General features: G+C 52.7%; 1 protein-coding gene across 30 annotated transcripts in view; it reads left to right on the forward strand.

The window, feature by feature from the left end:
* JAKMIP3 (Janus kinase and microtubule interacting protein 3) overlaps nt 1-22,107 on the forward strand; it is a 60,981-nt gene extending 38,874 nt beyond the window's left edge. For 9 of the 30 annotated variants that reach the window (XR_015773270.1, XR_015773269.1, XR_015773274.1 and 6 more), the window contains 15 exons: nt 651-779; nt 2,150-2,278; nt 4,022-4,105; nt 4,775-4,837; nt 5,462-5,560; nt 5,781-5,879; nt 5,969-6,028; nt 7,578-7,643; nt 7,978-8,046; nt 8,118-8,195; nt 10,696-10,899; nt 11,174-11,239; nt 12,451-12,492; nt 13,198-14,283; nt 20,069-22,107. Coding sequence is in view for 13 of the 30 variants with exons in the window: in XM_014257730.2 (XP_014113205.1) it covers nt 651-779; nt 2,150-2,278; nt 4,022-4,105; nt 4,775-4,837; nt 5,462-5,560; nt 5,781-5,879; nt 5,969-6,028; nt 7,578-7,643; nt 7,978-8,046; nt 8,118-8,195; nt 10,696-10,899; nt 11,174-11,239; nt 12,420-12,470 (1,197 nt within the window). In the remaining 17 variants the exon portion in view is untranslated. Of the gene's footprint in view, nt 1-650; nt 780-2,149; nt 2,279-4,021; nt 4,106-4,774; nt 4,838-5,461; nt 5,561-5,780; nt 5,880-5,968; nt 6,029-7,577; nt 7,644-7,977; nt 8,047-8,117; nt 8,196-10,695; nt 10,900-11,173; nt 11,240-12,419; nt 12,493-13,197; nt 14,284-20,068 lie in introns of those variants that run through there. The other 21 variants (XM_005528852.3, XM_088059923.1, XM_088059915.1 and 18 more) reach the window with 12 other exon arrangements.
* Nucleotides 22,108-22,865: the final 758 nt, after the last annotated feature.

The following is a 22,865-nucleotide window of genomic DNA, read 5'->3' on the forward strand; positions in this document are numbered from 1 at the left end:
CTGTGGTGATTAACTTCAAGTAGAATACTTTTTGAAGATCTAACTTTTCATGTGAAAGCTGTGGTGCTGACAGGAGGGACACCATGCTGCTGGCAGTGGATTAAAAGAGATTTCAGTGCAGAGCTCTCCCCTCGTGCTGAGGTGAACATTCAAAATAAAAGAGTGCTTAGCCATAGAGAAACTGGAAGGAAAATGCATTTTAAAAGGGAGGGCCTGGGAGATCTCACAAGTGTGCCAGTTCAGGGATTCAGATGGTTTCAGGTACCGTTTGAGCTCTGTCATGGGGTGAAAGATTTGATAAATAAATGTGTGAAGGACTGGGCTGGTTCTGGAAGAGCAGCAGAGCGAGAATTGCCAGCACCTGGAGCTGGGGCTGCTGCAGGAGCCGTGTCCATGTGCCAGGGCAGTGTGTCCATGTGCCAGGGCAGTGTGTCCATGTGCCAGGGCAGTGTGTCCAGCCCCCAGGGCAGTGTGTCCATGTGCCAGGGCAGTGTGTCCAGCCCCCAGGGCAGTGTGTCCATGTGCCAGGGCAGTGTGTCCATGTGCCAGGGCAGTGTGTCCATGTGCCAGGGCAGTGTGTCCAGCCCCCAGGGCAGTCTGTCCAGGTGCCAGGGCTGCTCCCTGGGCTCCCTGACCCTGCTCTCTGTCAGAAGCCAGTGGTGGAGACGTTCTATGGCTATGATGAGGAGGCTTCCCTGGAGTCTGATGGTTCCTCCATCTCCTACCAAACGGACCGGACTGACCAGACCCCCTGCACGCCTGAGGATGACCTGGAAGAGGTAATCCTCAAAAATCCCTCTTGGTTTGCTTGTACCCTTGATACTGGCTTTGAATGAAGTTCCTGCTCTGTTGCATCATTTCTCATATCATCTCTCATATCTGTTCTATCGTTCTGTCACCTCAGACCACAAAATGAAACATTTCTGTTGAATTTGGTGCTGTGCATGTTGGTCAGTATCTCTAAATCTTAGGTCTTCAGTAATTTCACAACTTCCAGCCAAGCTGGAAATCTCATATCCTAGGAATATTGAATTTCTGGCAGGTCTGCAAGTCTGAAAAACGGAGAAATTGGACAGCCCTTGTTAGATGTGTTCACTCTGCGCCTGGCTGCAGATTTTGGCATGTGTCATTTGGGCCAGCCAAGCTCAGCACAGAGCAGCAAGGTCTGTGTTTGTGCAAGGAGAAGGGAATGTTCCCCAGGAGCTCTGGGCTCCAGGGAAATGCTGACTCCTGGCTGGCTCCCGGAGGCTCTGGGAGCAGAGCACACAAATGTAATACAAATTAAAGGGATTATTCCAAGTATTTGCCAGGGCTTCCCCAGAAATGCATTCCCCAGTGTGTGTCAGATCACTGGACCATTACACAGCTCTGGGCTTAACAAGAATCTTGTAATAAACACAAATTGCCACTGATGATGTGCAGCCTTTTCACACTGCAGGTGTGGAATTGCTAAAGGGAACCTGCCCAATCCCTCACTCCATCAGGGAAGGTACCTGGTGCTGTGCTGTGCTGTGCTGTGCTGTGCTGTGCTGTGCTGTGCTGTGCTGTGCTGTGCTGCAGGAAATCTGGCTGTGTTTGTGTAGCTGTGAGCCTGTGTGCTCCCATTCCTGTGCTGCCATCCTCCCCCCGTTCAGCCAGTGGGAAGGTGATGCATGCACCCAGCAGTGTGATTCCGTTTGAGTGAAATATTCCTCTCAGCCTGACATGAAAGCATTCCATACTGGATGTTGTAAGGAGGGTGAAGAAGATGAAGGGCTCCTTTCATGTTGCTGTCACCACTTCTACAACTATTAACTCTGGATTCGTGTTTTAATAATTGAGTGAGGCTGTCAGGCTTGGTTTCCTTTCCAAATTGAAAACCTTTTGTTGTTAAAGAAAGCTGCATTTTTAACTTTAACGTGGTGATTTTCCCTGTTCCAGTAAGAAAGGCTGGTGCAGTCATTAGTGTGCTATATGGAAGGTAAGCTTTTATCTTTCCAAAGCAGGGATTATCTTTTTATTTCTGTATTGCCTTTCCTGGAGGTGAGAGATGTGTAGGGGATGGAGGGGAGAGTTTAGGTACCATGCTTCCAAATTGCGCTTCCAAAGCGGTGATTTTGTCACTTTTCAGAGGAAACAAAGCTGATCCCCTGTGTTTTTGTGCTGGCAGGGCATGGCCAAGGAGGAGACGGAGCTGCGGTTTCGGCAGCTGACCATGGAGTACCAGGCGCTGCAGCGCGCCTACGCCCTGCTGCAGGAGCAGGTCGGGGGCACCCTGGATGCAGAGCGAGAGGTTAAGGTCTGCATGGCTCATATTTCATGGAATGAGGGCTTGGAAGCGGGAGGGTGGCTGGGGGATCCGAGGGTCCCTGCTCAGGTTGTTCTGCAGCTCACCTGGAGCTCCGGGCTCGGTGACTCCTGCCAGCCTCCCTGGGAGGGGCTGCTGAGATTCCACCACGGCTGCAGCTCGGGCTTTTCACCTCTGACCACTTTAAGGGAAATCCAGGGAGAATTTTTCATGGGAAATCCTTGAAAGTTAAGCTCTTTTTCTAGAAAGAATTAGGACAGATAGCCTTAAATATATAATGCGTGGTCTTTAATTCCTTCTGGGCTCTGAGAGATTACATGATTCCTCATAAAATGTTTAGAAGGCTTATAGCTGAGATTTTTCTGTTAATTAAATTGCAGAGTGCCCTGTGCTATTCTGCCTGTCTGCCTCACAGAGCTCCCGTGGCTCTGGGCAGCCGGCCCGAGGTGCTGCTTTTGTCAGGAGCTTGTTGTGTGCTCCGAGGAGCTCCAGAGGAATTGTTCCTGGTGGGCAGGCCCTGGCACAGGTGCCCAGAGCAGCTGGGGCTGCCCCTGGATCCCTGGCAGTGCCCAAGGCCAGGCTGGACATTGGGGCTGGAGCAGCTGGGACAGGGGAAGGTGTCCCTGCCATGGCTGGGGTGGGATGGGGGGGATTTGGGGTCCCTCCAACCCAAACCATTCCAGGATTCTCTGAAGGGCTGGCAGGATGGGTCATGGCTGCAAGGGTGAGTGCAGGGGAAGGGGACAAATTTACTGTTTAACAGGAGAAATGTGCCTGCAGAGCCTTCATTTGTTCCTACATCTGTTCTGTCGAGATGTTATCAGGAGCATTTAGAGTGGGCCAAGGTGTAATGCACGAAAATTGACATTCCCAGAGCTGTTCCCAGAATGAACATCTACTCTGAAACATCAGGGATTGCACCTGGAAACAAAACCCCAGTGAGCCAAGGCATGCCCAGCTGGGAGAGGGACTGGATTTTAGTTTTCTCATAGTGAACCAAAGGAGGCCCCAGTGCAGGTCACAGAAACAAGATCCCTTCCAGGGTAAATAACGGGATAAGTAGCAGAGAAATGGTTCAAGGAAAGAAAATGTTCTATGAAAGTATGGAACAAATAAAACAACTTACAGTAATCACATTTGTTCTCCAGAAAACATGCAGAGGAATGTCAGTTCTATTTAAATAAGCTGCAGTAAAAAATGAGACATGGGTATGGAAGAGATATGGCACTAAATGACTGAATCATAGATGAGGTTCTAAGTCATGGGAAAGGCGCCAAAGGCACAAAGAAATTTGCCAGTTTGTAATGTGGGATCTGTTCTAAGAGTTCAATGTGCCCCAAATTGAAGGGAACCAGGCATGCCCAGAATTGTGCCATAATAGTTTCCATTTCTTCTCCTGGAGAAAGGGAACTGCAGCCTGCCAGGACCAGCTGGGAGGAGCCAGCTCTGCTTTGCCCTTTTGTTAATCTTGAGTTAAATCTCAAAATCATTAATCCTGTCTCCCAGACTTGATTTGATTACATTTGATTATTTGATACTCTGTGCTCTGCTGCAAATTTCTTCTGCCAAAGAACTTTCAAAATCATTTGTTAAAAGCATTTGGTGTTTTAAATATTTTCTGTAACTGCATTAGGCTTGGTCTTTTGGAGAAAGTTTGATTTCTTTTTAAATTTATTTTTCAATTGTTCTGTATTGATTTTTTGGGTTTTTTCACTTCTCTCTCATATCCCACAGACACGTGAGCAGCTCCAAGCAGAAATTCACCGCTCCCAGGCTCAGATAGAAGACCTGGAGAAGGCTCTGGCTGAGCAGGGACAGGTAATGCTTCCCCAGCCCCTTCCCCACCTCTCTGCTGGGGGACCAGGAAGGTTCCCAGGCTGCTTACAGCTTGTGTGCCACCTCTGCAGACAGGAAAACCCAACAACCAAACACAACAAAGCAAAAAAAGCCATCAACAAAATGCCACAAAAAACAAACAACAACAAAAAGCAAACAGAAAGTGGTTTTGAGAACAATAAAATATTAAATAATTCAATCATTGCCTTCCCAGCTTAAGCTCTTATTGTTGTTCTTGCTGATAAACGATATTCTGGGGTCTGTGGGTTTTATATATTCCTCAAACTAAGAGATTAGCTTCCAAATAAAGTTTAGTTTGCCTGATCTGCAGAAGTATGTAATTTGTATTTAGCAAAACAGAAATTTGATAGCAAACACATAGTTGGAAATGTCTCTTTTAACGCAAAACAGATTTTACCTGGAAGAGTTTTTTAATCACTGGAATGTTTTAATGCCATTTGTGTACTACAGAGCTGTAAAATTATATGGACAAGTTTAGCTGAGGAAGTTATTTTAGGAAGTAATGGCCTTACAGTTTCACAGCTGTCATTATTCTGTCCCCCTGTATGTGAGAATCAGTGAAATTCTTGCTGCTGTGCTGCTGCTGAACATTGCAGCTTCACCTGCAGCGTTGTTCATTTCCTTCCCAAGGACATGAAGTGGATTGAGGAGAAGCAGGCATTGTACAGAAGAAATCAGGAACTGGTAGAAAAGGTATTCAGCTTTTCTGTTTGTATTATTCAAATAATGTTTGTGTCTTGAGGCACACAGAAGGTGCAATATTCAAACCTGTAGGGCACAGCCCTGCTGGAAGTAGTTCATGTTTAGTATGAGATCCTTATAAACCTGCCAGAAGTGGGGTTCTGGCCTTTCCCTGTGCCACAGCAGTGTCCTGCTGCATGAGTGACCTGGGGACATCCCTGTGCCACACCAGTGCCCTGGTACAAGGTGCTGAGTGACCCTGGGCACAGGGCTGTGGCACAGCAGTGTCCTGGCACAAGGTACATGGGTGACCCTGGGGACATCCCTGTGGCACAGCAGTGCCCTGGCACAAGGTACATGAGTGGCCTGGGCACAGGGCTGTCCCCAGGGTGGGCTCAGAGCCGCTGCTGTGGCACAGCAGTGTCCTGGCACAAGGGACATGGGTGACCCTGGGGACATCCCTGTGGCACAGCAGTGCCCTGGCACAAGGTACATGAGTGACCAGGGGACATCCCTGTGGCACAGCAGTGCCCTGGCACAAGGTACATGGGTGACCTGGGCACAGGGCTGTCCCCAGGGTGGGCTCAGAGCCGCTGCTGCCCGCGGTGCTGAGCGCTCTGCCCTCCCCTCTGGCAGATAAAGCTGCTGGAGGCCGAGGAGGCTCGCCTGAAACACGACGTGCAGGACGCCAAGGACCAGAACGAGCTGCTGGAGTTCAGGATCCTGGAGCTGGAGGTGAGCAGGGTGGCAGCCCCAGCCCGGGCAGGTGCTCTGCAGGGACAGGGGCTCCTGCCAGAGGAGAGCCACACACACCAGGGGCACGGGCAGGGCTGCTGGGGGTGCTGGCAGGAGGCTGGAACGGGATGAGCTTTAGGGGCCCTTCCAACGCAGAGCATCCCCCGGTGCCGTGCTGTGACACACCGAGGGGGTAACCCAGGCATTACTGTCTTTCCAGGAGAGGGAGAGGAGGTCCCCTGCCATCAACTTCCACCACGGCCCCTTCACGGAGGGGAAGAGCCCTCTGCAGGTGTACTGCGAGGCCGAAGGTGTAACAGTAAGGGACGCTCCTTTCCCGTCCTCCTCTCCCTGAGCAACACCAGGTGCTCTGTGCTGACTCCTGCTTCTCCATTTCTCTCTTGCCAGGACATTGTAGTAGCAGAGCTGATGAAAAAGTTGGACATTTTAGGGGATAACGCCGTAAGTGTATGTTCCTTTAATAAATTGTGCATGCTTTGGGGAGTACCTGTCGTGCTGTGGAGTGAGCAAAGCTGCCTGGTTTGGTGCTGCACAGCCTGTCCTGCCCTGCTTAAGGCCACGAGCAAAGCATTTTCTGGCATTTGAAGGTTTTGCTACCAGCTGAAGAGTGAAACGCAGGGGCTCGGTGTCACCATAGTGCTTCTGCTGTTCCTGTTATTTGGGGAATAATGTTGGTGTTCGGTGCTTTCTGGCCACTGGTCACACATGGTTTCTCGATTTGCCTGCTCTGCATTTGCTCTGCTTTTGCATTTCAGCAGCTGTGTGCTTTGAGTTTCTCTAATACCCCATTAACCCTTGATAGTAACTGGGATATTAAGCGAGAAGTCAACACAGCAGCGTGAAAAGAAGCAAATGATAAGAAACTTGCAAGTGTTTCTCCTTCAGCAGGTGGCAGTGAGTAACTGCACACACAGCTGTGCACATGGAAGGCACACACGGGCTGTGTCCCTGTGCTCTCCTCTGTCAGCACAGCCCCAGGGCTGTGAGGGGCCCAGGAGAGCAGAGCCCCTCTCCAGCCTGAGCTCTCAGAGCCCCCAGCCCCCCCAGGACCCTCCTGGGGACCCCACCCAGCCCTGGGGCTGCAGAAGGGTCCCCTCTGTTCCCACAGCTCTGCCCCTGGGCTGCCCCAGCTCTCCCAGGTAAAACACCCCCCAGGACCATGGCACAACCTGGCACAGCCAGAACTGTAAATACCTGAGGCTGTGAGGCCCTGGCACAGGTGCCCAGAGCAGCCCCTGGATCCCTGGCAGTGCCCAAGGCCAGGCTGGACATTGGGGCTGGAGCAGCTGGGACAGGGGAAGGTGTCCCTGCCATGGCTGGGTGGGATGGGGGGGATTTGGGGTCCCTTCCAGCCCAGACCACGCCAGGATTCCCTGATGCAGTCCCTGCAGGACAGCACTGCCACGTCCCAGCCTGCAGCACCCTGCCCAGCCCCTCCCCTGACTGACTCAGGGTCCCCACACAAGCGGGACCCAGGGCCCTTCTCCTGCTGCACCTCTGGTCACACAGAAGCTTGGGGTGAAATGCACAGCCCAGTCCCTGTACTTTGATTTATTTTTTTGAGAAAGCAACGGAAGATGGATGGAATAGCCAGATCTCAATAAATGCCTCCCAAAATCATCACTTGGCTGCACAAAGTGAGGATGGTGCTTGGGATGATCACTGCATCTCTTCTCCCCGTGGCTCTTTGTGCTGAGCTTGATCTTGTCCTGTGCCTGTGTGTGTTTATTCCCTCTTGGGTGCAGATAGATCCAGTGTCCCTTTTCTTTTTGGTAAATACAAGAATTTGGGAAGAATTATGTATGATAAGGATTGGTAATGAATAGTGACAATGGCTTTTACAGTGATTTTGTATTATAGTATTAATTTTCTCTGCCTCAGTTTATTGTTCCTCAGAAATATTTAATTTCAGATGTGTTTGAACAGCAGTGGCCAAGTAGCAGGTTAGTACCAGGAGCCTGGGATTTGTTGTAATTGTGCTCTGCTTTTGGTGCAGAATCTGACCAACGAAGAGCAGGTGGTCATCATCCAGGCCAGGACTGTCCTCACACTGGCTGAAAAGGTAACAGCACCTCTTTGTGCCTGAGAGCATCCCTGCTGAGGGAGGGGACAGCTGTCCCCAGAGCTGTGGAGCTGCAGCTGGGGCTGGGCTGGGCTGTGTCCCAGCTCGGGACAGGGCAGCAGAGCAGGCAGAGTGTGAAATGTTACTGAGCTCACCAAGCCGGGTCAGGGGAAGGGACAGCCTTTGGAACTGGGCTCTTCTCCATCTGCAGCAGACAGAAAACCAGCTCAGTGCTGCAGTTAATTCTGCTGTGTAGCTTGTGCTGTGAGGGCTGGCAGTGCCCAGGTGCCAGGGCAGGCTGGGCTCAGGCTGGGCTCTGCTCTCTGCTCCTCAGTGGCTCCAGCAGATCGAGGTGACAGAGTCTGCCCTGCAGCAGAAGATGCTGGACCTGGAGAACGAGAAGGTACCGGGGAGGGCCAGGGAGGGCTCAGGGCCCTGGGGCTGGTCACTGACAGCCCCTTGCTTGGTCCCCAGGAGCTGTTCAGCAAGCAGAAGGGCTACCTGGACGATGAGCTGGACTTCAGGAAGCAGTCCCTGGACCAGGCTCACAAGGTGAGGGTTTCCAGTGGTGGCTGAGTTAGGACAGCTGGATTAGCTCACTAATCCATGTGTGCTGTGAGGAAACTCTGCCTCGGGCAGTGCTGCTGTGGAGTGTCCCCAGGGCTGCATGGCACGAGAGCTCAGCAAATCCTCTCCCTCAGCTAGCCACAACTTCCTCATGAACAGAATTCCTGGGTTCCAGAGGCCCTTGCAGGGTTAGGACATGAATGCTGACTTACTCAGCATGACTTTAGATTCAGACAAAGTTTCAGTAAAGGACCAATAAGGAAATCAGGTTTTCAGTAATTTGTCTTACATTTTAAAAAAAGATATTTTGGCCTAGGCAAATCCAAGGATTTTGGATTACACTCTCCGTAACCAGAGCAGCTGGAAGTATAAATTTGAAATGAAACAGCTTTTAAGTCAGGTTCAGCATTAGCTGACCCTATGGCATTTCACCCATCTTTGCAGCCAGCAGCTGTCTTGTTTCCATCAATGAGAGAAAGGTTATATATATATATATATATATATCCACAAAAGGCATAAAGCTTCCTCTCAGTTTATCTCATTTTTCCAGTTGTACATAAACCTAGAGCTCAGTTACACTTTCTGAGCAGCAATGAGTATTTATGCCTCTGTTTCTCTATTCCTCTGTTTATGCATCCTGTTGTCTACTTGTGTCTTGGACCATTTGGGGGAGCTTTTGCTCCATACATTTTCTGTCCTGTGGGTGATTTTTAGGACTGATTTTGCGGAATTCTGAGCTGTATCTTGGAAACCTTGGGAAGCACACAAGCCCCCTGAGCTGTGGTCTGGGCCCTGGAACACCCCTCAGTGGAATTTCCCTGCCCAGGGGATGGAACAGGATGGCCTGTAAGGGCCAGGCTGGGGCTCTGTGTTTCCATCTGCTCTGTCAGTTTGTGTGTGCTCACGGGCAGCCCTGAGTGCAGAGTGTGCACAGGCACGGGGGGCTGAGGGTTATTTACATTTTCCTGTGTTTTCTGAAGGCACCACACATGTCCCAGGCACAGCTTTGCTCCAGGGCACAAATGCAGCCCGAAAGCAGCAAAGGAAGCTTTGTTCTGCCCTGGAATTGGAGTGGAAAAAGCTCCTTTGCTTTATAACATTCACTTCATTTCCACGTTTCCTTTGTGCCCCTGGAGATGAGGAGCAGCTAATCGTGATCCCCCTGGGGCAGAGCCAGCATGATTAGCAGGCAGAAGCACTGACTGCAGGGTCAGCAGTTCTCACCAGTTCTCACCAGTTCTCACCAGTTCTCATCAGTTCTCACCAGTTCTCACCAGTTCTCACCAGTTCTCATCAGTTCTCACCAGTTCTCACCAGTTCTCACCAGTTCTCACCAGTTCTCACCAGTTCAGCAGCTGCTGTTCTGCTGGGAGCATTCTGCTCCCCTGGCTCTGCTGGGACCCAAACACCAGCAGCAGCCTCAGCTGTGGTTTTGAATTGAGCTGAATGACCCCAGCAGAGCCAGTGGGGATTTAAAGGCTGTGTGGATGTGGCACCTGGGGACAGGGGTTAGTGATGGCCTTGGCACTGCTGGGGGACTTTGAGGGCTTTTCCAGCCTCAACAATTCCATGATTCTGTTGCAGTGGGGTTCTCTTGAGGCCATGGAAAGCTTTGCAAGATGTCACCAGCTCAGGGAGGGGTGTGCAGAGGAGCCACCAGCTGCTGCCTTTTCTCCTGCTCTGGATCAAACTGGAATAAATTTCAGCTCGCTCTGGGCTTGCCTGGGGGAACAGCCTTTATCCTGAGTTCCAGGAGGGAGCCAGGCTCAGTGGCCAGGGCAGCGTGGCCAGTCCATTCCTGCATTCCATTCCTCTCCATCTCGGTGAGCCCAGAGGAGCAGAGCTACAGGACAGGGACATTTCCTGGGCACAAACCCCCTTGGAGCTGCCAGCTCTGCCACAGGAGGGGCTGGGAATGTCTTCCCCTGAGGCATTTTCCACTGGGTGCTACAAAATGCTGCACACACACGGCAGGGAGTTGTTCCTTCTGGCAGGAGCATGGACTGGTGCTGCTGCAGGATAGCTGGGAAAGGGCAGCTGAAAAATACATGTCCAAAACATCTGTCACTCACAAAATGAGTCTTTTATGAACCTCTTTCCTTTCTCCCTCTTCCTTTTCACATTTTTCCTTCTCCCTTTTCCCTCTCCCTTCTTCCTTTCCCCCTTCCTTTAGTTTTTTTCCTTTTCCCTCCTCTCCCCACGGCCACCTCCCATCCCCAGGAAGGAGAAGGTGACTCCCCCGTGTTTGTGGGGCAGCTAAGCTGGGCCCAGAGGCTGTCCCGGTTCCCGTGCTGCTGGAGCCCCATGGGATGAAGGCAGCCTGCAGGTTTTTCCCTCTGGATGGATTTTCCTTGCTGTGCTGTGGGGGAGGCTCAGCCCTCCACTGCTCCCGTTGCCTTTCAGGGTCGGATGTTCAGTTCCTCACAAACTCCTCACCCAACCAGGGACAAGGTCGAGCTGACAGATTTATATTGTTTTTGATTAGCAAATTCTGGAATTAGAAGCCATGCTCTATGATGCCCTGCAGCAAGAAGCTGGAGCCAAAATTTCCGAACTTCTTTCAGAAGAGGAGAAGGAGAAGCTGAAGAGCGCGGTGGAGCAATGGAAGCGGCAGGTGATGAGTGAGCTCCGCGAGAGGGACGCACAAATCCTGCGGGAGAGGATGGAGCTCATTCAGCACGCACAGCAGGTGGGTGTGGGGCAGGGCCTGGCAGCACCAGCCTCTCCTGGAGCTGTCCCAAGCCGGGACAGGGGCTTTGGATGTCCCTGCACACGGGCATCGTGCCTTTCCTGGCTTTGTCACACACGGGGACAGTCACAGAGGTCTCACCTACAGCTTAATGCCCGATTTATCCTTGGTAGAAGCACAGCACATACAATGTATATCCCCCAAGCTAATGCATCTTCTGGGTACATCTGTATTTGGTTGGTTAATAAATATTTTTTTATTTGAAATCTGACAGAGAATTAAAGAGCTAGAAGAAAGAATTGAAGGCCAAAAAAGACAAATAAAAGAGTTAGAGGAAAAGGTAAGGTGATGCAGATGAACAGCTGCTGTGTGTGCACGTGACCATTCTCCATCTCACCTGGGCCAAGGAAACAACCTTAGAGACAGCTCGTGTGTGTAGTGCTGTGAGACAGGGGGACAGCTCCAGGAAAAGAGTTTCCATTTGCACCAGTCCCTCTGAGGAGGGGAGGTGAACTGGTTAAACTGGGTTGAATGGAGTCCTTCCTTCCTGCTGCCCTTGGGTGCAGGACTGGGCAGGGGCAGAGCCGAGGGCTCAGGCAGCAGAGCTCTGGGGAAGGAGCTGGGGGTTTTGCTCCCTCCTTCCCTCCCCTGTCAGCCCCTGGACATGAGAGCATGGAGCAGCTTTTCCCAGCAGGAACCAGGGGCTCTGCTCTCCTCCCTCAGCTGTGGCTGCTGCTGTGGAGCTGTCACAGCCCAAAGTGCTCAGAGTGTCCCACCCCAGAGTGCCCTGACCCTAAACCTGACCCTGACCCTGACCCTGACCCTGACCCTAAACCTGACCCTGACCCTGACCCTAATCCTGACCCTGACCCTGACCCTATCCCTGACCCTGACCCTGACCCTAACCCTGACCCTGACCCTAACCCTGACCCTAACCCCTAAACCCTGACCCTAATCCTGACCCTAACCCTAACCCTGACCCTAAACCTGACCCTGACCCTGACCCTGACCCTAACCCTGACCCCTAAACCCTGACCCTAAACCTGACCCTGACCCTGACCCTGACCCTGACCCTAACCCTAACCCTGACCCTAATCCTGACCCTAACCCTAACCCTAAACCCTGACCCTTCAGGGGGATGGCCACGCTCGGGTGCAGCAGGGCTGAGCTGGAGCAGCACCTGAGACAGCCCAGACCCCAGCAGGGCTGGGTGCAGGGGTTTGGAGGTGTCAGGAGAACTCAGCTGATGTTTCCCCCCGTTTCCCCTGAGCCCTGGCTGAGGCTGGCTGGGCTCAGAGGGGCAGGGGATCCCTGGCACCAGCCCAAGGGACACCAGAGCTCTCGTGAGCCAAGCTGAGCCCTGAGCACTCAGACTTCACTTCACACTCCATATTTCTTCTCACCTGAAAGTTCTGTTGCACTCTGTCTGTAACCACAGCTTATTTCTCAGTTAAACACACTGTAAACTCTTAATCTCTTTCTTCTCTTCCATTTTTTCCTCTCTTCTCTCCCCTTTTCAGTTTTTATTTTTGTTTTTATTTTTCTCTTTAGCTTTCATTCTTTGGTCATAGTTCTTCAGGCCACATGCACAAGGTAAGCCCTTGGGTCTCCTCTGCTCTCTCCTCCTCTCCTCATAAAGCATCAGAACCTTCCTTTTGCTGTATCAGCAGGACTGAAGGGTCTCTTGGGCATCCCAGAGAATGCCTAAATGGAAATCTCCAAATCCTTTTAAAAAAAGTGAAACCTGGACACCAGCAGGCAAAAACTTGCCAAACAGAATTTCCTTCTTTAGAGGAGGAAAAAATAAGACAAGGAAACATTAAGCAGGCTTAAAAGCAAGGAAACCTCTATCAAGGCAGGGAAAACAGCCAGTGTGGGGTGATTCCTCTGGCTGCATCAGGGGTTCCTCAGCTGGAGGCCCATGGAAATCCTCCCTGCACATCTAGAGAGCCTGTCCTGCCCCCAGGACAGCAGCCAGGTGGGTTTGGGGGAACGTGGCATTTCTTAGGGTGTGTTCCTCCAGGCATTGTGCCATAGGGCCCCAGGGACTCCCTGAATCCCCTTTTCCCATGTAAATAAATTGCCATATTTCTGTGTGTGCTGCCAGAAATGACCACAGCATGGATGGCCTGGAGGGAAGCACTACCCAGTAACAACATAAATGGAATAGATCACAAACCCTTTTTTATCAGTGTACATTTCAGCAGATAATTATGAACAGGAGCTCACAGAAGTTTTGTGAATGTTATTTTTGCCCAGGTGGGCTTTTCTTTGATTCCCGTTTCTCTCTTGTTTCAGCCCCCTGAGGCCACTGCAGCTGCTCCTGCTGTTCTTCCCGGAGGGACAGCCCTGCTTCCCAAGCCCCACACGGAGACTTTGTCCTTTCCACACCCCCAGATGTGTCTCACCCTCTGCTGCTGGCCATGGGAGGCGCAGGCTGCGGCACCTGGGGGCTGTGTGAGCCCCGAAATCCCCCCGGGGGGATTGCAGAGGACAGAACTGAGCCAGCAGGGCAGGGCAGGAGCTCTGCTCCTCCTGTCCTGGAGCTGGCCAGGCTCTGGCAGGAGCACACCACTGATTCAGATACGCTGAATTGATTCCCATTCCCTGCTAAGCAGGTGGCAAATTGCTTCTGTGCAGAAGTGCCCGTGTCCTGTTCGTATGCCACACGTGTTTGTTACCCACAGCTCTTCAAAAATCTGTCCTGAAAGAAGATTGTAGGAGGTGTTCCAGAGGAGCAGCTCGTGAAAAGATGAATATGAATGAAAATAGTGAAAATGAATGAAAATGAAGTGGTTTGTTCCAAGGTGTTTCTTCGTTGCACAGGGTATGTCCCGTGCTTTGTTGAATATCCCACAAGCCCAGTTTTAGGAAAAACCTTAAAGCAACATTCAGGAAATTCAAGCTGTACTTTTTTTTTTTAAATGTCAGTAAACCATGACGAGAAAATTGATGCAATAATTTATAATTGGCCGTCCCTGAACAACGACAAAAGGCTTAACACTGTCCCAGCAAAACGTTCAACCTGGAAAAGAGTGAACTAAAGCAGATTATCCCTGATCCACATGCACTGGGCTGGGAGAGGCAGCAAGAGGGAGCAGAAGTTGTCACCTGGAAAATGTCCTCACCTCGGGGAAGGGGAGCACAAGTCCCACAGAGCCCGGGAGGCTGGCACAGGAACCAGGAAGGAAAAAAATCCTCTAGGAAAACAGGTGAAGAGGGGAAAATCCAGGAGAAATTCCAGAGTGTGACTGACCCCGTGGGATCTCAGCCAGGCACAGCAATGTGGGGCCAGGCACGAGGAACCAGGAGTGAGATGCTGCTGGCAGCCAAGGTCCCGTTCCCCAGGAGCACAGGGCAGGAAGGGATCCGAGCTCCGGGCAGGTAAGATGGGCTGCTCACTGGAAACCCCTTTATCCTGGGATTCTGTGTGCTCTGGAACTCCCTCACCTGCTGGTCCCTCTCACTTGGGTTAAAATACTTCAGGGGGTAACAAAGGAAATACTGAATTTGGTATTGAAATTACCAGAGTCTTGATGTAAACTTTAATTATTGCTGTTTTACTGCAGTAATTTAGGTGTTACATTTCAGAGGGATACAGTAACAAATGCTGGCTTTATTTTGAGCAGCATTTATTTTATTTTGTTTATTTATTTTATTTATTTATTTTGTGTGAGCACTCAGGCACTCTGGGAATGATTTCCTCTGCAGGGGCACTAATGAGCTCCAGCAGTAAAATGCTAATTGGCGAGTCTTTGCTGTGCAGGGTGACCCCAGACATCCTTGTTCAAAGTGAGGTGTGGGGGAGATTCAGGCCTTCAAGGAGACTGCCACTGAGCAAAGGCATCCCTGGGAAGGCACAGGGGATAAGGAGCTCTCACTCCCTTTTAGTGAGCTGTAAATGCTGCAGGTTTCTCTCCCGTGCAGAGCAGGGTTGGGCTCAGCAGTAATGAGGAGATTTCCAGAGGGTTAATACTTGTCAATTTGTATAAAAGCGTGGGGTGTCTCCTTGCACGGCGTTTCTGCTGCGCTGTCTCAGGGGCTGCTGCAGACTGAAATGCAGGGAAATGACAATGTCAGCCTGAATTTGTGGCTGAGGCAGGATGAGATGGAGGCCCTGGGGCAGGAGTGCCTGTCTGGCTGCTGCTGGACGAGGCTGCAGCCAGCTCTGAGCTCGCTCATCCCCCTGCTCAGCCCAGACATCTCTGGCTCTGCAGGAGCTGCTCCTTCACGGTTTTGCCAAATCCCAGGGGAGAACACTTGGACACAGAGCAGCTGGGGTTTTCCTTCTAAGCAAAACATCTGGTTCATTAGAGCAGGAGCTTTTGGTTGTGCTTCCTGGGCAGGGTGTGGGACCAGCCTTTCATTTATCCTCTCTACAAGTGAAGAACTCCCACTGCTGCGTTGCTGCAGGGGTATCACACAGCACAGAATCCCAGAGTGGTTTGGGTTGGGAGGGACATTCAAGGTCATCCCACTCCACCCCTGCCATGGGCAGGGACACCTCCCAGTATCCCAGCTCGCTCCAAGTCCCATCCAGCCTTCCCTCAGATCATTTTTATGGGTGTTCCTATTTCTGTGGGAAGTAGAGAAGAGCTTTTTTGGAGTGTGAATTTGTGCAGCAGCAGCAGCAATTTGGTGTCCTGTGTGCTTCCCCCTCAAGACCACAGTGCCTTCCATCCTCAGCTTGCTCTCAGAAAGAAAACTCCACTGGGACTGGCAGGGTGAAAGCCTGCTCCACCAAGCTGCTTTTAAAGATAATCATTCATTTCTCCTTTCATTCCCCAAAGCACTCCTGGGCAGAGCAGCTTCAGTCCTCATCACAGCTGAAGGGTTCCCCTCCTTACTTTGGGTCTTGCTGAGCTCTTGCAAATAATGACAGGAATTTTTGTAGTTTACCAAACCCAGTGTTAGCCTGAAGAATGACTCAGTTGGAAAATCTATCATAAAGTTAGCTTTTTTAAAGATTGCATTCTGTTTGTAAATTAACGTTTGTGCAAATGGCCCCTGCCGAGGAGGGGGTTGGGGTGCCCAGTGATATTTCTGCAGCTCCAGGTCAGCAGAAATCCCAGAGAAAGCTCCCCAGGAAAGGAGAACCTGTCCAAGTCACTGAGGCTGCGCTGGCCTGATGCAGATGTGCTGCAGCAGATGGAAATGCTGTTCTGTCAATGGCTTTTTGTGAAGACGATCACCAGGGGGGCTCTTTGCTCCTTGTTATAAACGAGGATGCTGTGAACATCCCCGGGTACAGCAAATCGGGGCTGTCACTGCCGGAGGGGACTGTGAAATCCTCACATCCTCAAATCCAAGCCACAATTCTCCCCTTCCCACACACACCTGGAGAATGGGAACAGCTGGAAATTCATCAAGAGCCGGGTTCTGACAGGGCTCTGTGCGGCTGTTCCCAAAAGCTGCTGTGGAGAGGTGGGGCAGGCACGAGCAGGGTGTTCAGCAGGGTGTTCAGCAGGGTGTTCCTGCAGGGTGTTCAGCAGGGTGTTCCTGCAGGGTGTTCAGCAGGGTGTTCAGCAGGGTGTTCAGCAGGGTGTTCCTGCAGGGTGTTCAGCAGGGTGTTCAGCAGGGTGTTCCTGCAGGGTGTTCCTGCAGGGTGTTCAGCAGGGTGTTCAGCAGGGTGTTCCTGCAGGGTGTTCCTGCAGGGTGTTCAGCAGGGTGTTCCTGCAGGGTGTTCAGCAGGGTGTTCCTGCAGGGTGTTCCTGCAGGGTGTTCAGCAGAGTGTTCAGCAGGGTGTTCAGCAGGGTGTTCAGCAGGGTGTTCCTGCAGGGTGTTCAGCAGGGTGTTCAGCAGGGTGTTCAGCAGGGTGTTCCTGCAGGGTGTTCAGCAGGATGGGGTGGTGCTGTCACCTGCAGCCCCGTGTTCCTGTGGGGTGGGACCAGGGCCAGTGTCCCCCCGATGTCACCCCCATGCCTTTCCTGGGAGCAGCTGCAGGGGAGGCTGAGGTGTCAGCCTGCATTTGCTGCCTCACCTGTTCTGGTGACCTGCTCCCCCTGAACTGTCCCTGATCTGTCCCTGATCTGTCCCTGAACCATCCCTGAACCATCCCTGAACTGTCCCTGATCTGTCCCTGAACCATCCCTGAACCATCCCTGAACCATCCCTGAACTGTCCCTGAACCATCCCTGAACCATCCCTGAACTCTCCCTGAACCATCCCTGAACTGTCCCTGATCTGTCCCTGAACTGTCCCTGAACCGTCCCTGAACCGTCCCTGAAGTGTCCCTGAACTGTCCCTGAACTGTCCCTGAACCGTCCCTGAAGTGTCCCTGAACTGTCCCTGAACTGTCCCTGAACCATCCCTGAACTGTCCCTGATCTGTCCCTGAACTGTCCCTGAACTGTCCCTGAACTGTCCCTGAACCATCCCTGAACTGTCCCTGATCTGTCCCTGAACTGTCCCTGAACTGTCCCTGAAGTGTCCCTGAACTGTCCCTGAACTGTCCCTGATCTGTCCCTGAACTGTCCCTGAACTGTCCCTGAACTGTCCCTGAACCGTCCCTGAAGTGTCCCTGAACTGTCCCTGAACTGTCCCTGAACCATCCCTGATCTGTCCCTGAACTGTCCCTGATCTGTCCCTGATCTGTCCCTGATCTGTCCCTGATCTGTCCCTGAACCGTCCCTGAACCATCCCTGAACCATCCCTGAACTGTCCCTGAACTGTCCCTGAACTGTCCCTGAACCATCCCTGAACTGTCCCTGATCTGTCCCTGAACTGTCCCTGAACTGTCCCTGATCTGTCCCTGAACTGTCCCTGATCTGTCCCTGATCTGTCCCTGAACCGTCCCTGAACCATCCCTGAACTGTCCCTGAAGTGTCCCTGAACTGTCCCTGAACCGTCCCTGAACTGTCCCTGAAGTGTCCCTGATCTGTCCCTGAACTGTCCCTGAACTGTGTGAATCCAGTGGGAGAGGAAGGGGAAAAGGCAAGGAAGCCAAGTCTACCCCACTGTTCTGTACATGGACATGAAATTCCACCTGTTTACTCTCAACATGGGGCATGAGTGGGAAGATGAGGGATTCTGCATTCCCACCTCGTGGGGGCTTCTGGGGTCCCAGGTGAGGATGGGATCCAGCCCCCGAGGCCACGGTGTATGGTCAAGGGCTCTCTGATCCGCTCTTTCCCATCACATGGATCCCAGGGAATGATTCATTGTCCCACTGACACCTCCCAGGCAGCAGCCATGTCCCCAAGGTGTGTCCCAAGCTGGATTCCAGGCTGGATTCAAGTTTAGCAGGTGATGAAGAACCTCAGGCTCATCCAGGCAGAATCTTTGGGGAGAGAGGGCTGAGCTGCCTTAGAGACACCTCCAGCATGGCTTCACCTGCTGGTAACTCTGCTTAAGGGTCAGTGAGGCATTAACTTGGCCAGTCCAAGAGCTGTCTGGTGGTTTTGGTGCCTTTTCCTTACTCCCCAAACTTGTCCCACCTTTTCCCAGCAGCCCAGGATGCTGTCAGGTGCCTCCCTCAGGCACATGATCCCTGGTGATATATCTAAATAAATACATTTATATAAAAATAAGCATGTAAATATCTAGATAAAGATGAATGTGTAAATATGCATCTCCTTCCTTGGAGCCTTGGTAAGAGGCTGTGCTGATGAAGGTGATCGTTCTTCATCAACTGTCGTGACAGGACAAGGAGTAATGGGTTCAAACTGAAACAGGGGAAGTTTAGCTCAGACATTTGGAAGAAATTCTCCCTGGCAGGGTGGGCAGGCCCTGGCACAGGTGCCCAGAGCAGCTGGGGCTGCCCCTGGATCCCTGGCAGTGCCCAAGGCCAGGCTGGACATTGGGGCTGGAGCAGCTGGGACAGGGGAAGGTGTCCCTGCCATGGCTGGGTGGGATGGGGGGGATTTGGGGTCAAACCATTCTGGGGTTTTGTGATTCCTTTCTCACATGCAATTTGATCTGTAATCTTTGAAGAATTACATTCCTGCATTGTTCTAGTCAGCAAAGCCGCTGTTTTCCACAAGCCGTGAATGCTCAGATGCACAGATATTAGCGCTCCATCAGTTACCGCGGTTGAAAAGCTTTGTCCCATTTTTACAGCTTTCTGGAACAATTGCCTGTCCCTGGCGGGGTGAGGGAGGGGTGACTGTGCCTTTTGCCCGAGCTCTCCGGAGCTCCAGATGTGACAGAGCTCCGGGCTCTGACGGGCAGGGCTCTAAAGCAAAGCGGCATCTGGAAAATCCCGTGTTAGCCACCCCCGCTTCCTCTTCTGCCCTTTACCTCTCGGTCTCTTCCCAGGAGCTGCTGCTGAAATTCCTGGGGTGCTGCCTGTGAGCAGCATCACCGTGTCCGGGGGCACAGAGGAGCCCCCTGAGCTGCAGGACCTGGCCCGGGGAAGGTGTCCCTGCCCAGGGCTGGAGATGAGCTCCAGGGTCCTTCCAGCCCAAGGCAGTCCGGGACTCTCTGCCCTGCCGGGCGGGCTGCGAAGGGTTAATCCTTTCCCCGCACAGCGCAGGGGCTGCGCCAGGAGGGGATTCAGCTGCTGCCGAGGCCAGGGGGAGAGGAGAGATGGAACAGGGCACGGAGAAGGGACGGGGAATGAGGGATTCTCCTTTCCAGCCGTGGGCTGGGCTGTGCTGCTTCCCAAGTGCGCTCCCCAGGAATTCCCTTCCCCCTGGCGCTGCAGGGTGGGATTTGGGATTTGGGATTTGGGATTTGGGATTTGGGATTTGGGATTTGGGAACAGGGACACGGGGCCAAGGAGGGCACACGGGAAGGCTCAGGGCCACAGCCCCCTCCCACCCACCGCATCCTTATCTCCTCCCCTGAGCCGGGCGAATTCGGCTCCGGGGTTATTAACTCATCCCCGCAGAGTCTGTCAGATGTTTTAAATTCGTCATTCATCGCTATCATCACCATATTCTGATTGTAACCCAAGACTGCTAGGGGAGTATTGCTTAAAGGAAAAGGAATGATTTGATGTGTGGCACAGCCTAGAGAAAACAGTATATTTAACATTTAATAAATTATCTCTTTCAGGGAAAACACAGGAACTGGCTAAGCCTACTCCAACTTAGACTTAACTGAGAGCTGCTTAACACAACCCAGCACAACCTATGGAATGGAAATGTTGTAGATTTTGGGATTAAAAATCCTATGTGGAGGAGAGAACCACAGCTGTAGTTAAACCTCGTGTTTATTTTATTCTGTAGGTACCTGTGCCGCTGGAGTTGATAAAGCTGTGAAGAAAACCCCTTGATACTGAAATTCTTCAACCTCTTCCTGCACTTGTACATCGACCATGTTTAAACCCAGCACAGGGAGCTCAGCTGCAGAAACAGAAGGAAGTGAGTTGGTCAGACAAGTGTGATGTTTGAACTGAAGGGATACGATGTTTTAAGGCCAAGGTTGTGCATTTTGATATCAACATATGATTCTATCATGGAATTGATTTAACAAGCTCCGATTCTACCAGATACCAATACCAGTGCTGGGATTCTGGGATGAGCTGCATCTTTGCTTCTGCACTTCACGCCTAAAATGGGTCTACTTTGAGTTCTACTGAAATACTTCATGTCTTAAAATCCTGTATTTCCTGGAAGCCCTGCAGGTGGTGGTTGATGTGACAAAGGGCATGTTAGGAAGTGGCTTGAGTCCATCTCATGGCTCTTCATTCAGGACATGCTCTTGCCTGGTGTGTTCATGTGTCTCAAATATCAGTTCTGCTTTCTGATTAACTTCTTTAATCCTGGGGGTTTTAAGTACAAAGCAAATTGTACAGGACAGGTCTGTGTGTAAATAAGGGATTGTGTTTATCTCTGTGTCACTATAAATATGTATGAAGTTTTGTACATAGGAAAGAAAAAATGGCTCAAAGAATGTTTTCAGAACTGTTTCCTCCGTTTAAATGCACAGACAGGAGATTGCCATCCATGTGCTCCCTCGCTCTCTGGGAAGGATCCTGCTGGTCCCACTCGCTGCCCACATCCCACCGGGCTCTGTGAGGAGTTTTGGTGACCCAGAGCCAGGCTGGGCTCAGCTCTGTGAGGAGTTTTGGCGGCCCAGGGCCAGGCTGGGCTCTGTGAGGAGTTTTGGTGGCCCAGGGCCAGGCTGGGCTCAGCTCTGTGAGGAGTTTTGGTGGCCCAGGGCCAGGCTGGGCTCTGTGAGGAGTTTTGGTGGCCCAGGGCCAGGCTGGGCTCAGCTCTGTGAGGAGTTTTGGTGGCCCAGGACCAGGCTGGGCTCAGCTCTGTGAGGAGTTTTGGTGGCCCAGGGCCAGGCTGGGCTCTGTGAGGAGTTTTGGTGGCCCAGGACCAGGCTGGGCTCAGCTCTGTGAGGAGTTTTGGTGGCCCAGGGCCAGGCTGGGCTCTGTGAGGAGTTTTGGTGGCCCAGGGCCAGGCTGGGCTCTGTGAGGAGTTTGTTCCTGGCCTGGGCCAGGCTGAGCTGTGTTGTGTCTCGGCTGCTGCCTGCTCGCTGTGGCCCCTGTGCATCTCTCACAAACACCATCCCCAGTGCCCAGGACCGTGGTGGGGCAGTGCCAGGGGCCTGGGCAGCTCCTGCAGCCCCTCCGTGCCCGGTGTGGGGTGCAGCAGCCGGAGCAGCGGTGCCACGGGCCGCCCCTCGCCCCAAACCCCCCGCCGTGGGTGTGCCAGGCGTGGATGGACTTCTTGTTCAAGCTGCTGGAGGATGTGGCTGTAATTTCCAGTATTCTGCTCTACAATATCTGTAGCCTTCAGTGATTCCTTGAGTGCCTTACATGGCTTGTGGACAGAATTCCTGACCAGGAGGAGAAACGCCCCTGGACCGACGCCGGCTCCTTCGCAGCCTGTGCCCCTCGCCGGCAGCGCGGGCGCGCACAGGAACAGATTTAGCTTCGACTCAGGAAATCGTCGTGTGAATATGTGTATTAAACCCTGTATGATTTGCTGTACAGTTTATAAAAAGGGACTATTGTAAACTTATGCAAAACGTAATGCAGAGAAAAGGGAGGGTTTTGGTCCACTGGCTGGCGTGCCGTGACCCGTGTCCTCTAATCCTACTCCAGAGTCATATCCAAAATACAGAACGTTGGGTTCAGTGCTGCGACAGCAACCGACAGCCCAAAGACAGGGGCTGGAGCGATCGAGTAGAGAATTTTACAGATATTTTTGTATTGTGATTCCTATGATATATATCGAGAGACTTTCTATTCCTTTGTAAAATACATAAATTATTGTCAACTTTTAATTAAAAAGATCCGTTTTAAACTTTCAAATGAGATGAACTGGTTTGGGGTTGAGGGGATGGGGAAGCTGGGCTGTGACACCGGCCACCCTGGGGGACCGGGAGATGCCCGGGAGGGCTCGGGAGGGGGGCGTTCACCCCGGGGCAGCCGAGCCCGCGCTGTCTCTGCCATCACAGACGCAGGGAGATGTCACCTCCCGCTCGTACGTGGGGACAGACACGGGTGGATGGGCACCGGGAGGGGCGGGGGGTCCTTGGGCGGCTCTTAACGCGGCGCTGGGCTCTCCTCGGCAGGGCGAGCGGCTGCGGGAGCGGAGCGCGGGGTGCCGGGCCCATGTCGGGGCGGCAGCAGGAGCCTCTGCCCGCCTGCTTTGCGGGGCTGGGTGCGGGCAGCCCGCGGCCGCGGCAGAAGCGCGGCGGGATGTTCTGCAGCGTGGAGGATGCCTTCGACAACAAGACGCTGAACTTCGCCTCGCTCGCTGCCTCCGGAACGGCAACACCCGTCGGGGGGCAGCGCCGCGACAGCCACCCGGGACCGAGCCCCGACGCGGCACCGAGCCCCGAACCCGGCCCCGGCCCGGCCGCGCTGCCCCCGAGAGCCGCCGCTCCGGCCGCGCTGCCCGACGGCTGCCGGCAGGTAACGGGACCGAACCGGGCCGGGGGCGCCCTGGGAGCCGAGAGCGCGCCGGGGGGGCGAGCGGGGACCCGTCCGGCTGTGTCCGGTCCGGTCCGGTCCGGCTGTGCTCCTGCCGGCCGCTCCGCTCCGGTCCGGTCCGGTCCGGCTGTGCT

The sequence above is a fragment of the Pseudopodoces humilis genome, chromosome 9, assembly GCF_049639895.1.
Source record: "Pseudopodoces humilis isolate 2021_Gansu_Grassland_sample_001 chromosome 9, ASM4963989v1, whole genome shotgun sequence".
Classification (NCBI taxonomy): Eukaryota; Metazoa; Chordata; class Aves; order Passeriformes; family Paridae; genus Pseudopodoces; species Pseudopodoces humilis.